The 13,196-nt window shown below is 42.4% G+C and overlaps 1 protein-coding gene across 2 annotated transcripts in view; it reads left to right on the plus strand.

The window, feature by feature from the left end:
- Nucleotides 1–13,196, plus strand: part of LOC108671965 (protein crumbs) — a 48,479-nt gene that overhangs the window by 27,933 nt on the left and 7,350 nt on the right. For both annotated transcript variants that reach the window (XM_047885093.1, XM_047885094.1), the window contains exons 14-32: nt 330–436; nt 1,220–1,373; nt 1,952–2,176; nt 2,285–2,521; nt 2,878–3,254; nt 3,595–3,790; nt 4,017–4,184; nt 4,781–4,965; nt 5,401–5,653; nt 5,963–6,092; nt 6,623–6,786; nt 7,230–7,351; nt 8,157–8,295; nt 9,944–10,117; nt 10,460–10,587; nt 10,864–11,439; nt 11,660–11,859; nt 12,300–12,522; nt 12,715–12,915. In XM_047885093.1, coding sequence (XP_047741049.1) covers nt 330–436; nt 1,220–1,373; nt 1,952–2,176; nt 2,285–2,521; nt 2,878–3,254; nt 3,595–3,790; nt 4,017–4,184; nt 4,781–4,965; nt 5,401–5,653; nt 5,963–6,092; nt 6,623–6,786; nt 7,230–7,351; nt 8,157–8,295; nt 9,944–10,117; nt 10,460–10,587; nt 10,864–11,439; nt 11,660–11,859; nt 12,300–12,522; nt 12,715–12,915 — 3,959 coding nt within the window. The remainder of the gene's footprint in view (nt 1–329; nt 437–1,219; nt 1,374–1,951; nt 2,177–2,284; nt 2,522–2,877; nt 3,255–3,594; nt 3,791–4,016; nt 4,185–4,780; nt 4,966–5,400; nt 5,654–5,962; nt 6,093–6,622; nt 6,787–7,229; nt 7,352–8,156; nt 8,296–9,943; nt 10,118–10,459; nt 10,588–10,863; nt 11,440–11,659; nt 11,860–12,299; nt 12,523–12,714; nt 12,916–13,196) is intronic.

The following is a 13,196-nucleotide window of genomic DNA, read 5'->3' on the forward strand; positions in this document are numbered from 1 at the left end:
TGGTTCATATATGCCATCCTGGTGACTGATTAGTTCAAATATATACCTAAGTTGAGTTATTAAAGGAAAGTCTTGTTTCAGGTTATTCGATCCAATACTATACGAGCACTTGTTAATATATGTAAGCTTGGTAAAAAAATAGACAATGCTTTCTATACAAAAATTTCTTGTTATTTTTTTCATGTATTTCACGAGTTTTTCCATGAACTAAGCTTATTGCTGGCATTGGCAGATCAGAAGGCAGGTTATTACTAGGCATTGCAGTCGATTAGGACCTTCCGAATGTATATTTTCAATCTATATCCTCTCTCCTAAATTTAACCCATCAGGTCCAGTCTGCACCTGCACCCCAGGCTTCACGGGGCCGCGGTGTGACGTCAACATCGACGAGTGCAGCCTGGGGCTGTGTGTACACGCGGCCTCTTGCACCGACACCGTCAGTAATAGTATAATATTGTATAGTATAGTGTAATGGTAGTATATTATAATATAATTCTATAGTATATTATAGTATAATATATCATAGGATATTGTAGTATAATATAATATAGTATAGTACTGTACAGTATAGTGTAATGAAATATAGGTAGTACTATAGACGTTAAAGAACAGGCCGAGTTTGTTAGAAGTTCTGCCACGCTAGTTGCGCTGTTTCGCCGGATTTACGTTGTTAATGCTGTAGCGTTTTGCAAAGTAATCCTTAATACATTTCAGTTGTTCCTCGTACAAATGTTTTCTTGATTTTATTAAAGTTTCAATTGTTTGTTCAATAATTGCGTTGTACATTTTGTCAACTTGTTTTCAATAGATGAGATGGTTACGGCTCAGGTAGCAAGTTATACTTAATGCATTTCTTTGGATAGCACACTCAGAGAAACGAAGATGCCTGATCCAAATAGCGATGCACTATTTTTTTCCCAGCAAATGAGCGCATATCATTACCGGGTGCAGAACGTGTATCACTATTTGTACAATATAACCCATTAATGTTTGTGACTGCAGGTATGGACAATATAACCCATTAATGTTTGTGACTGCAGGTGCGGACAACATAACCCATTAATGTTTGTGACTGCAGGTATGGACAAAATGTTTGTGACTGCAGGTACGGACAACATAACCCATTAATGTTTGTGACTGCAGGTATGGACAATATAACCCGTTAATGTTTGTGACTGCAGGTATGGACAACATAACCCATTAATGTTTGTGAGTGCAGGTGGGGAGCTACGAGTGCAGCTGTCAGGAGGGCTGGCAGGGCGAGTCGTGCGACGTGCTGCAGGACCTGTGCGCCTCGACGCCCTGTCGTCACGGCGGCGTGTGCACCCAACGCGGCGCCTCCTACAGATGCTCCTGCCGTCCTGGCTACGCTGGTGACTAGCATGATGGCTGCTATCTCTGTTGTCAGAGACATGGCAGCTGCTATCTATGTTGTCAGAGACACCAGAGACATGACAGCTGCTAACTCTGTTGTTAGAGACAACAGAGACATGATAGCTGCTAACTCTGTTGTCAGAGACACAAGAGACATGATAGCTGCTAACTCTGTTGTCAGAGACACGTCAGCTGACAAACAATAATTAATCAGAGACAAATCAGCTAACAAACCGATAATCAGAGACATATCAACACGAAGCCCAATAATATAATCAAACACGTAAACTAATTAACTAATAATTGGTTCTTGTATTGCTGGCATATCAGTTTTCTCATCCGCATTTCCATTGCTGCACGTTATGTATTAAATTTTCTTCTGCTGAGGTCATATTTCCGATTTATGCATGAATATAAAATACACATAGTCATGTTTTAGAATAGAACTTTTCAGGCGTTATATATTTTTTGACTATGGTGATTAGCCTAATGAATTTTTGTCCGTATTTTTTTTTTTTTTTGTTGAATGAATTTGAATTTTTGTCCGTTTTGGTTTTTTATTGTAATATATGCGCAGGCCGGCAGTGCGAGACCGACATCAATGACTGCGCCGGGGTGACTTGCCTCAACGGAGGCTCCTGTAGGGACGGCGTCAACAGCTACACCTGCGACTGTCTGCCGGAGTTCGCAGGTCTCCACTGCGCCGAGCCCTACAACGCCTGTGTCTCTGACCCTTGTCTCAACGCCGGCCTCTGCTTCTCCAGCGACGGACAGCCTGGCTTCACGTGCCAGTGTAGCGTTGGTGAGTGTTGCTTATGAACTTCATTGTATTGCTAGAACATATCTTCGTGATAGTTTATTCATATGTGGTAATCCTGTATGCTGCTAAATATTTTTTTATTTTGCGCAGGCTTTGAAGGCAATGATTGTAGTGTAAATATCGACGACTGCGTCGGTGTGGAATGCACCAACGGTCGCGTGTGTCACGATCTCGTGAACGGCAGCGAGTGCCGCTGCCCAGCAGGCTTCACTGGCCCCTCCTGTCAGGACCAGGTGAACGAGTGTGACAGTTCCCCCTGCCTCCACGGGGCCACGTGTGTCGACGGGATCGCCAACTACACGTGCGTGTGTCCACGTGGCTTCACTGGTGAGTGTCGAGGTCTCGAGAACCCCGTGGAGATCGTAAAAATACAATTTAAAATACATTTTCAAGCAAGGAAATTGTCCACGTGACTACACTGGATATTGTTGCTGTTTGGGAGATCGTGGAGATCGTAATAATAAAATGTAAAATAAATTTTACGCAAGAAAATTGTCCAGGTGACATTACTTGTGAGTGTCGAGGTCTCGAAGAATTAATTCATGTCGTAAAAAATTACTTTAAAATAGGTGCAATTATTAAAATGTGAACATACAGTAAATGCTCATTTATGATTTATCGCTGCATAGATTTCATTAGGCTGAACAAAAATCGTATGTAAGTTGATGCATGCTTGCCCTCAGGCCAGAATTGCGACACGGACATAGATGAGTGCTCGACCCCTGGGCTCTGTAACAATGGCATCTGCGAGAACACAGAGGGCGCCTACCAATGCTACTGCCTGCCGGGCTTCTCCGGGGACCACTGCAGCGTCGAGTTCGACGAGTGTCTCTCACATCCGTGCCACAACAACGGTTCCTGCATCAACCAAATCAACGGCTACGAGTGCCTATGCCTGCCTGGCTTCACTGGGGCGGACTGTGAGACAGACATCGATGAGTGTGAGGGCGACCCATGCCTTCATGGGGCGACCTGCATCGACCTCATCGCTGCCTTCTCGTGTGTCTGCGTCCCGGGCTACACGGACTCGGTCTGCTCCACCAACATCGACGAGTGTGAGGTGAGCGCGCCTATTTGGGTCCCATAGCTTTCTAAATTTGGGGTGAATGTGTCAAATGCAAATAAAATATGATTTCAATACGATAAGATAAAGATTTCACGATTATGTGTTCGAAAGTAACCTTTTCTGAAAAAGAATAGTAGTACGCACTGTGATTCTGTTCACATTCCACAATATTTTAAATTAGGTTGTATAGTTCTTGCCCAACTTATAATATGGGGAAAACCGATGTATGCACCGTAAAAATACTTACATATTCTATTGATTTAAATTGATGCGCATAGTTCTTACTCGGTTCCTAATACAAGTTTGCTCTTCTCTCCTCCACATGCACATACAGCCTGGACCATGCGAGAACAGCGGCCAGTGCATAGATGGCATCAACAGCTACTCGTGTAACTGCTCCGACACAGGCTTCAAGGGCGACCACTGCGAGGTCAACATCGACGACTGTGAACCGCGGCCCTGCCAGCATGGCTCCAACTGCACCGATCTCGTCAAGGATTATTCCTGTTCCTGCCACACAGGCTATGAAGGTCAGTTTTATCCCCCTCATTACGGCCTAATGAGACCTGAATTCTTATTTGCTTCATCTAATTAGTACAATTTGTGATTAAATCTGTATAAATCTAATTAGTGCAACGTGATTATGTCTCGGATGAATCTGAAATGTGAGAAAGTTGAGATTCATATGACTAAATCGCCCATGACACAAGGATTTTGGTTAGTAATAAGCCTATTTTAATTGTTTTTTTTTTTCAGGAAAGAATTGCCAGATGGACATCCCCGAGTGCGCGTCCTCGCCCTGTCAGTTCGGGGGCACCTGCTACGAGCGCAGCAACACGACGCTCTACGAGCTCGGAGTGTTCGAGCGCTTCTCGTTCGCTACTGCGGGGGGCTACGTGTGTCAGTGCATTCCCGGATTTACAGGTGCTGTTTTGCTGTTATCAGTTCTGGAATAATGATGAAGTTGCTTATATAGTACTTATTATTTCATGATATATAAGGATTGTACGTTAATGGTGGGGCTACGTGGGTTAATGCATCCAGAGGTTTTCAAGTGTTGTTGATACTCTGCTGTCGGCTGTAGTGAAATGATTATGAAGTTTCTCATGAAGTACATGCTGCTCTATAGTCTATATATGCAAGGAATAGTAGGTTAAAATGGTGAATGCTGAAGAACAGCAGTTCTAACCTCGTGAGGCTTGATCACGTAACGGCGGTTAAGTTTATGCTTTAAATGCATACAGCAAAAAAGTATTCAGTTAACAAGGTTAAATTCTGAAGCTCCACTTGCCACTTACAGAACTTCATCTGAGGTTATGATGTACATTATGCGTAATAATTTTAGATTATGGGGTCCTGTGGTAACATAAGCCCAATAATCGAACTTAAGGAATACCTATACTTCTGTATAGCAATATATTTTCTTGATGAGTTCATGATATAAAGTATGTATAGAAATCTCTGATAATCAGAAGAAAATAAGCTCTATTATCTTTTTTTATGAGAGTATATTTGAACAGGCGACAACTGCGAGATAAACATCGACGAGTGCGAGAGCAGCCCCTGCATGCACGGGGCCTGCGTGGACGGCATCAACTCGTACGAGTGTCACTGCGAGCCTGGCTACGAGGGAGCCAACTGCGAGCAGGAGATAGACGAGTGTCAGCGCTACGAGCCCTGCGTGCACGGCTCGTGTCGCGACCAGGCGAGTTGCGACCACTACACAACACGCGCAGAAATGAGTGTGACATTTGTCTTGAAAGCGATGCAGTTTTTGCCAGAGAAATAAGTGACTGTATCTAAATAGCGATGAAGTTTTTGCCGTTTGGTGGGTAATCCTGATACAGTGGTCCAGCTAAAGGGTGAACGTAACACTGATGTGTTATGTGCAGAAAGTGTGTCAGTATTTGGACAGGATGATTCATTCATTTTCTGAGTGTAAGAAGACCTATTCCATTGAGGAATTTAATCGTGGCACGATCAAGTTTGCACTTTTGAAGAACTTTCACAAGATTGCGTTAAATTATGAAATCGAGACGCTGCTCAGTCTTACAAGATTATTTAAGAATTGATTCTATATCTAATTCACATTAAATATAGAAGTTAATATGCCTTCAAAACTATATTGTTTCTTGAGCAGGTCGCTGATTACAAGTGCGAGTGCGAGTTGGGCTACGGCGGCAAGAACTGCTCAGTGGCGCTGCTCGGCTGCCTTCAAGTGGAGTGCCTGAATGAAGGCTCGTGTGAAGCGCTGCTCTTCAATGAGACGCTTCACGACTTCACGTGTCACTGCCAGCCTGGCTTCACCGGCAGGCATTGCGGGGACTCCACTACCTTCTCCTTGGCTGCCTCCTCTTACCTGCTCGTCGACTCCAATGTTAATGCCACTTCTGGTGAGGCCGGTTTTATCGAAATGATTATAACTGCAGTTTAAATTTGTCCTGAATTTTATTTTCTAGTGTTTACCGTAACTCTACAGCTGAGTATTCATTTTCATGCAACGAATATTACTCTTGATATCTAAGTCCTACACTCCAAGTAAGCAAAGCCCTGTCTGGTTTTGTTAATCATCCATGGTAACATAATGTGTATTTATATTCTGAGCATTGCGCCTGTTAATATAATTTTTTCGTGCATTACACATTACAAATATTATGTGCGACAATATATATACAGTAATCCAAAAATGTATTGCTATGCAGGCTACTCGCTGGAGATGTGGGTACGGACCACGCTGCCCGACGGTCTACTGGCGGTGGGCAGCGGCCAGACTTACTTCAGTCTCGCCCTCAACGCCGGCAGACTTAACTTACATTCTTCGCTTCTTAACCAGTGAGTCGTTGTCGTTACTTGCTCCATTCGCATTCTTTTTTGCTCAGGCTGCAACCATTGTTGCAACCCTTCAACAATATAAAACCATTTAACTAAAACCCTTCAATCCTATTTGTAGATTTAGTTTATAGACTCGATGAATTTTTCAGACTAATCGTCACGCCAGTCCTATTTCATCATCCATACTTCTACTCCGTTGAATACTACAGAAATATTACGAAGCATCAGCCACCAACTCTATGTGTCTCCTCGAGTCCTAGGATGTCTTAGCTTCAATTTCGTCCTACAAAATCTGAAGGAGCCAATAACTTAGTGATGAATATCCTCAAGCCCTACACTGGTTCAATTTTCTCCCCCAGCAATAACTTAGTGATGAATATCCTCAAGCCCTACACTGGTTCAATTTTCTCCCCCAGCAATAACTTAGTGATGAATATCCTCAAGCCCTACACTGGTTCAATTTTCTTTCCCAGATATAACTTAGGGATGAAAATCCTGAAGCCCTACACTGGTATAATTTTCTCGTGCAGGTGGGAAGGCATATTTGCAGGGGCGTCTCTGAACAGCGGGGCGTGGCAGCGCGTGGCCGTCATCATCAACGAGAGTCACGTGCTGCTGACGGGGGGCAACGAGTCCTACGCGCACGCCATCGCGCCCCTAGACGACCACACGTCCTTCACCTCTACTGTCTTGGGTCTGATCCTGCATACCAACTCTGCTTCATTTATACATTGATACATTAAATAATTAAATTGTAAATGAAATGATAAATAAGAAAAAAATAATAATAAATTATAAATGAAATCATATATATTTTTAAACGAATCATATTTATTTTTACAATTGATAATTGAATTGATTTTTGCGATTTAGTTATGTGCAATTTTTTCAAATTAAAATATAGCAGTTTTCAATTATTATTAGAGCTGCTTTTAGAAACGGGATTTTCTCCATTTAAGTGTGCGAACTCTGCGTATCTCCGATACTTCTTATCAGCGATCTTTTATTGTTGTCTGCGGCCATAATGATTCATTATCATTTATCAGAATAACTGAATGTTCAATATTTATAAAATATGTAACTGAAATGCTTTATTTTCATTGTAACGTGCATGTTACAATTAAATTTTTCGCACAGGTGGTGCGATCGCCACGCTCAGATCTGTCACGAACGACGCGCCCTTCCTGACGGGCTGCATACAGGACGCTGTCGTGAACGGGCAGCCCGTCGTGCCTGCGCTCATAACTGCCAGGAACAAGGTACGTGAACGGGCAGCTCGTCATGTACGTCGATAAGGAACGTCTGAGTCGTCAACACAAATAATTTTTATCAATGCTGACTTTTAGATCAATAGACTAAATCACAGAGTAAACGACTGGACATTGTACCATACCAATGTTTACTGCAAGTTTGTATAGAATGAATCAATGTTGGATTCGCTCACTCTGAATAAATTTAAAGAATTAGTTCATTTCATGCGACTTTTATGTGCATTTGTTGTGATATATATCGAATTGAGATGAAACAACAACAATTGGCTTCCATTGAAGCGGGATGAACATAGGTCTATAATTCGTCGAAAGCAGCGTCTGATGTCATCACACGGTCTGACCGCTCTCAACAAATGTTTGAATTTAGTAATGAAAAATAAAAGCACCATCTTTATTCATCAAAATTATCTTGTGCCTGTACAATGCTGAGCCGCAGCAGCACATTTTCTACACCGGGCCGAATGCGAAGCGTCCCGCTGCAAAACTGATCATGTCTTTAATATTAAATTGCTCAAATGAATAATCATGACATCTTTGACGCACTAAAAACACCTTTATAATCGAGACGACAGTTGTAAGGCGACGTTCCAGCGTGGCCTGCGAGTGCTACGTCCGACATGTACTGAGGATATTAAGGATACTAAGGATACTAAGGTTAATAAGGATACTAAGGATACTAAAGATACTAAGGATACTAAGGATAATAAGGATAATAAGGATATTAAGGATACTAAGGATACTAAGGATACTAAGGATACTAAGGATGCTAAGGATACTAAGGACTGTGTTTCAGGTGAACATCACGGAAGGATGCCCCAGGGAGGAACAGTGTCAGCCCAACCCTTGCCAGAACTCCGGCCGCTGCAGTGACCTGTGGAACACGTACGAGTGTCACTGTCGCCGCCCTTATCTGGGTCGCACTTGCCGACTTAGTGAGTCTAGCGTCATTAAACCTGATACTTGATTATTTTGTTATGTTATTTGTAGGTTTAATATGTTATTCATAGTGAATTCTGGAACTAGTGTCTGCATGTCTACCTCAGGTGCATATGCCGGCTTAGTGAGTATTAAATTCCTTTTTTTATTTGTGTTAATTTAAAATAATATTGATTTTATTATTAATTCAAAAGTAGTATTAATTTTTATTGTTACTTTTATTAATAATTAAATAATACAAATTATTAATTAAATTTTAGCCGGCCTAAAAATGACGTATTCTCACGTAAAATATGTTGCTCGTTGGTTTACGAGGTGTAAGTTGGCGGATGCCTGTACATAATAATGTTGTATTATAAAAACAGTCACAACGATATTAATTTTATTAACTATTGCATTGAAAAATAAATACATTGCAATAGAGGTGGAACATACTTTTACTTCTTAGAAATGAAGCATAGTTTTATTTTTATTAAACACATTTAGACTTCTACGTAAGCAGGCTGAGACTTACCTTCACTTTAATTATCACGAGCTTTTTTCAATAATTAATATATTGAACGGGCATATTTATTGAAAGCAGTGTTCTCTTTCTCCTACGTGTTGGGGGCATTAGAGGAGGCGTCTACTGAATACACTCTCTGTACGTATTTCCTTACACGCTCTGTACATATATTCTTACACGCTCTGTACGTATTTCCTTACACGCTCTGTACATATATTCTTACACGCTCTGTACGTATATTCTTAAACGCTCTAATCGTATTTCTTTTTACAAGCTTCATCCAATGTAACGGTGATCAGAGCTCACGTACGTTGCTCAATACCTTCGTAATAATGGCTACAAATTATTCTAGTACTTGTTTTAAAGTATTCTCATTAGTCAAGCTTACGTCATCTAGATTTATTCGTCCATTTGTATTAATTAAATCATAGAAAAGAAAAATCACGTAACACAATTATGGCAGAACAATCTTTATTGTCAATTATTCTTTTTACAATATCAATTAGTGCTATCATTACAGAAGACGTTCCTTCCGTTCATTCGTTAAATTCATTCGCGAAATTCCGCAATGGCTTTAACTTTAGTTGTATATGATATTTGACAGAATGTTACTATTGTAATCGTCCGGTAGACTCTTCTGGATCCTCAGCTGAGATAGTTGTTCCGTTGTTTGGAACAACTTCTGCCCATTGGACCATCGATAGCACGTCAAATATTATTTTTCAAGATTCACTACGGAAGCTAAATGTGTAATATTTCCCACACGATTCGCTTCGTTTAAATATTTGTTGACGCGTTTTGACGCTCGTGTTTATTCGCAGGCAATGCATTCTGTTGATGCTCAGAGTACATTCTTAATTTTTTTTTCAAAAAACACTTCTCACTGCCACATCTAGTAGCATAGTTCGACTTGCGTATTTCCTACTCAGCTGCCATAATAAGCCTCCCATTTAATAACTACGGATCCTCCTCAAGTGTTATAAGTATGTATCCTCCTCAGCCATAATAACCATACCACTTAATAACTATGTATCCTCCTCAGCTATAATAAACGTACCATTTAATAACTATGGATACGCCTCAGGTATTATAAGCACACCACTTAATAACCGTAAAGCTAACGTGCGTACCCTGCCCAGGTTTTACTGCAGCGACGTTCGACAATGAGAACTCGCGTAACTCTCTGGTGACGGTGGCGCTGCCGGGGGCCGAGGGCGCCGCCTACCGCTCACACATCGACGTGTCCCTCATCGTCAGGACCAGGAAGCCCCAGGGACTCATCTTTTACATCGGGTCCCATCTCAACAACACCGGTGCGTTACCAGCTTTTTCTTTATATTAAAATGTTTTAACCTGTACATAAATTAATAATTCTAGTTGAAATCTTAACTGGCTTTCGATTCGGCTGATTATTATAGACCTTTAGGGACGCTGTTTACTGTAGGAATTTCTTCATATTAATTATTGAATTATTCATTTGAAACCGTTGCGACCATTCATGGTTCTTGATGACATCCATACATACTTTAAATTTAGTTGAGTATAAATCCTTATGAAAAAAGACTTGCTAGAGCATTTCATGCTCAGGTGATCTAACTGTTATTGCAATATCACTATTTAATCATTATATTAAAAGCATTACACGGATGTTGCAGGCGCATCATACCTGCTGTGTGCCCTGGAGGAGGGCCGCGCTGTGGTGCGCCTCAGTCTCGGGGGGCGCCAGGAGCAGTTCACAGCGCCCCCGCCCGCCCTGCATGACGGCCAGCCTCACCTGCTGCAGGTATGTCTCGCATGCAGCAGCTTATTCATCATTCACTCATCCCGCATCGTTCTCCCTACTTTCTACGTCGCTGATTCATTTATATCATCAAAACAGTTGTATTTGGGACATTAGAATAATAATTAGGGTGTGAGATATTTCTTGAATTGTTATTGAATATATTAAAAATTATATAACAATTCAATTTAACCAATATTAAAAAAAATTACATTTATTGAATTGTTTCCATCCAATAAAATATCAGGGGCATTATTTTCTTCTTCTTTTTTCCGACAGGTGACTCGAAGAAATGATCAATTGTTCGTGTTGATTGATGAAGTCGAGCGCCTGAACACCTCCCTCTCAATCGGGGGGGACTTCCTGCCCGAGGTGATGTACCTGGGAGGCCTGCCCCCCTCCACGTCTCTGACCCCCTGGCCTGCCTCTACCTTGGCTAGGGTCAGACGCCAGCTCGGCGTCCGCAACAACGACAACGACGACTCCTCAATCAATAACAGAATCACCACCGGCAGCAGCGGCGATAATAACGGACAAGATCTGTCCAGGCCAACTGTTGGTGGTGTCTCAACCTTCAACCCTGATTTATCTGAGAACCATTTTGATTCTACCATTCCTTTTGAGGAGACGGTTGACTTGACGTCGAGACGAACATCAGTTGAGTTCACGGCCACCACTTCTGAACGCGCGGATGTCTTGGAAGCAACCTTGTCTCCCCGTGGAGACTCCCGCGAAGCATCTGTCTCATCCACAGTCACACCCGCGCCTCCGTCGACACCGTCGCCAGTGGTGGCTACCACGTCAGTGACGCCCGACAGTCCCGTGCATTTCAAGGGAGTACTTCAAGACATTAGGGTGAGTCACAAAGGTGGTACTTGCAGCATGCCTTGGTTTTGTAGAAACGAATTCCATATGCGTGCTGCCTGGGGTATCTCATTGTCAAAGTTCATAGGGTATTTTAGAAAACTTTGTATAAATACCGACTGTTTTTGAGTAAAAATATTACCAGTGATAAACGTTGTGTAATTGTGTTGTTTGATTTTTTAAATAAGCTCTTCTCTCTCGAAACTTGAAGATCAGCAACGGTTCCCTGACGCATCTTGTTCAACCATTCGCCATAAAAGACGTCGGAGAAGAGCAATTCAGCCTCCCCGGGCTACAGTTGGATTCATTTGAGTTAACAAACGTGCTGATGGGCACCGTGTCGGACTCTGCTTGCGACCCAAACCCTTGTAGGAACGAGGCGACCTGCAACGTCACGTGGAATGATTATCAGTGAGTTGATGATGGTGTCTGTTGATGATGGTGTCTGTTAATGATCGTGTCTGTTGATGATGGTGTCTGTTGATGATGGTGTCTGTTGATGATGGTGTCTGTTAATGATCGTGTCTGTTGATGATCGTGTCTGTTGATGATCGTGTCTGTTGATGATCGTGTCTGTTGGTGATCGTATTTGTTGATGATCGTATCTGTTGATGATCGTATCTGTTGATGATCGTGTCTGTTGACGATCGTGTCATGTGGGTCGCTGATGATGTTTTAAGGCTTCTACGTTGATACATACGATAATTAATTGATTTTGCACTACTTCTCATTAGTTGACCGTATTTGTTTCCTTGCTTTTCCTTCAAATCCCCGCATGGGTTTTAGAAAGCTTATCAATCTTCAGTTAAATGTTGAGGCATATGAATTAATTCACCTATTCGTGTTGCCAGATGCACGTGCACGTTTGGTTTCAAGGGCAAAGACTGCGACGAGCTGGAGCACTGCGCCATCCACGGCTGCCCCGACAACTCTGTGTGCCGTAACCTAATGGACGGCTACGAGTGTCTTGCGGACCGCACCATGAACGGCGTCAACGCTACGGCCTCCTTCACGGCCGTCTTCACGGCGCCCCCTGCCGTCGTCAACGAAATATCCATCGCATTTAGATCTCAGGTACGACACAAGTACTTCAAGTAATAAAACGCTTTGTTTTCAATGGCTTAGGAAACATCGAATTGAGGTAGAAAACGTAAATGAAAAATGACCCAAAATCTGTATTGTGCCAAAGTAATTTTTTGTAAGGTAATAAAACCTAGTAAACAGTAAGTTTTAGAGTATCCCATTCAGTCTATTTCTCGTGAGCAGAATGGCGGCGTGATGTTTGTGGCTGAGATGGAGTCCGCTGCTGTGGAGATCGGCGTGGTGGCTGTGGCGGACGGTGCAGTGATTGCGGTGCTGCAGGGCAACGCGTCTGAAGCTCTGCGTGTGGACTTCTTCTCGTCACGGGCGCTGGACGGGGACTGGCACGTCCTCAACGTCACTCTGGTGCCTGGCACGAGTGTGCGGGTGAGGAATTGTCGGAAAATTGTTTTAAAATTGTTTTCTATTGACCACAGGACACAGGTCAATGCCGAGTTTTATACAAATTGTAATGCGAAGAATTGATCATAATGATTGCTCGGTCAAAAAAGAATTTATTTTTCCGAACACGCTGATGTCTGACAGCGGAAAGTCAGGTCTATGCTAGAAGGTTAGGTCTGCAGGCTCTTGCCTTGGCGTCCTGTGATGAGAAAGATGATTAGTAAAAGGTCTAAATTCGCAAAAGAGGTTTATTTATCCGACTGGAC

This window comes from Hyalella azteca, unplaced genomic scaffold (assembly GCF_000764305.2).
Source record: "Hyalella azteca isolate HAZT.00-mixed unplaced genomic scaffold, Hazt_2.0.2 contig16900, whole genome shotgun sequence".
NCBI lineage: Eukaryota > Metazoa > Arthropoda > Malacostraca > Amphipoda > Hyalellidae > Hyalella > Hyalella azteca.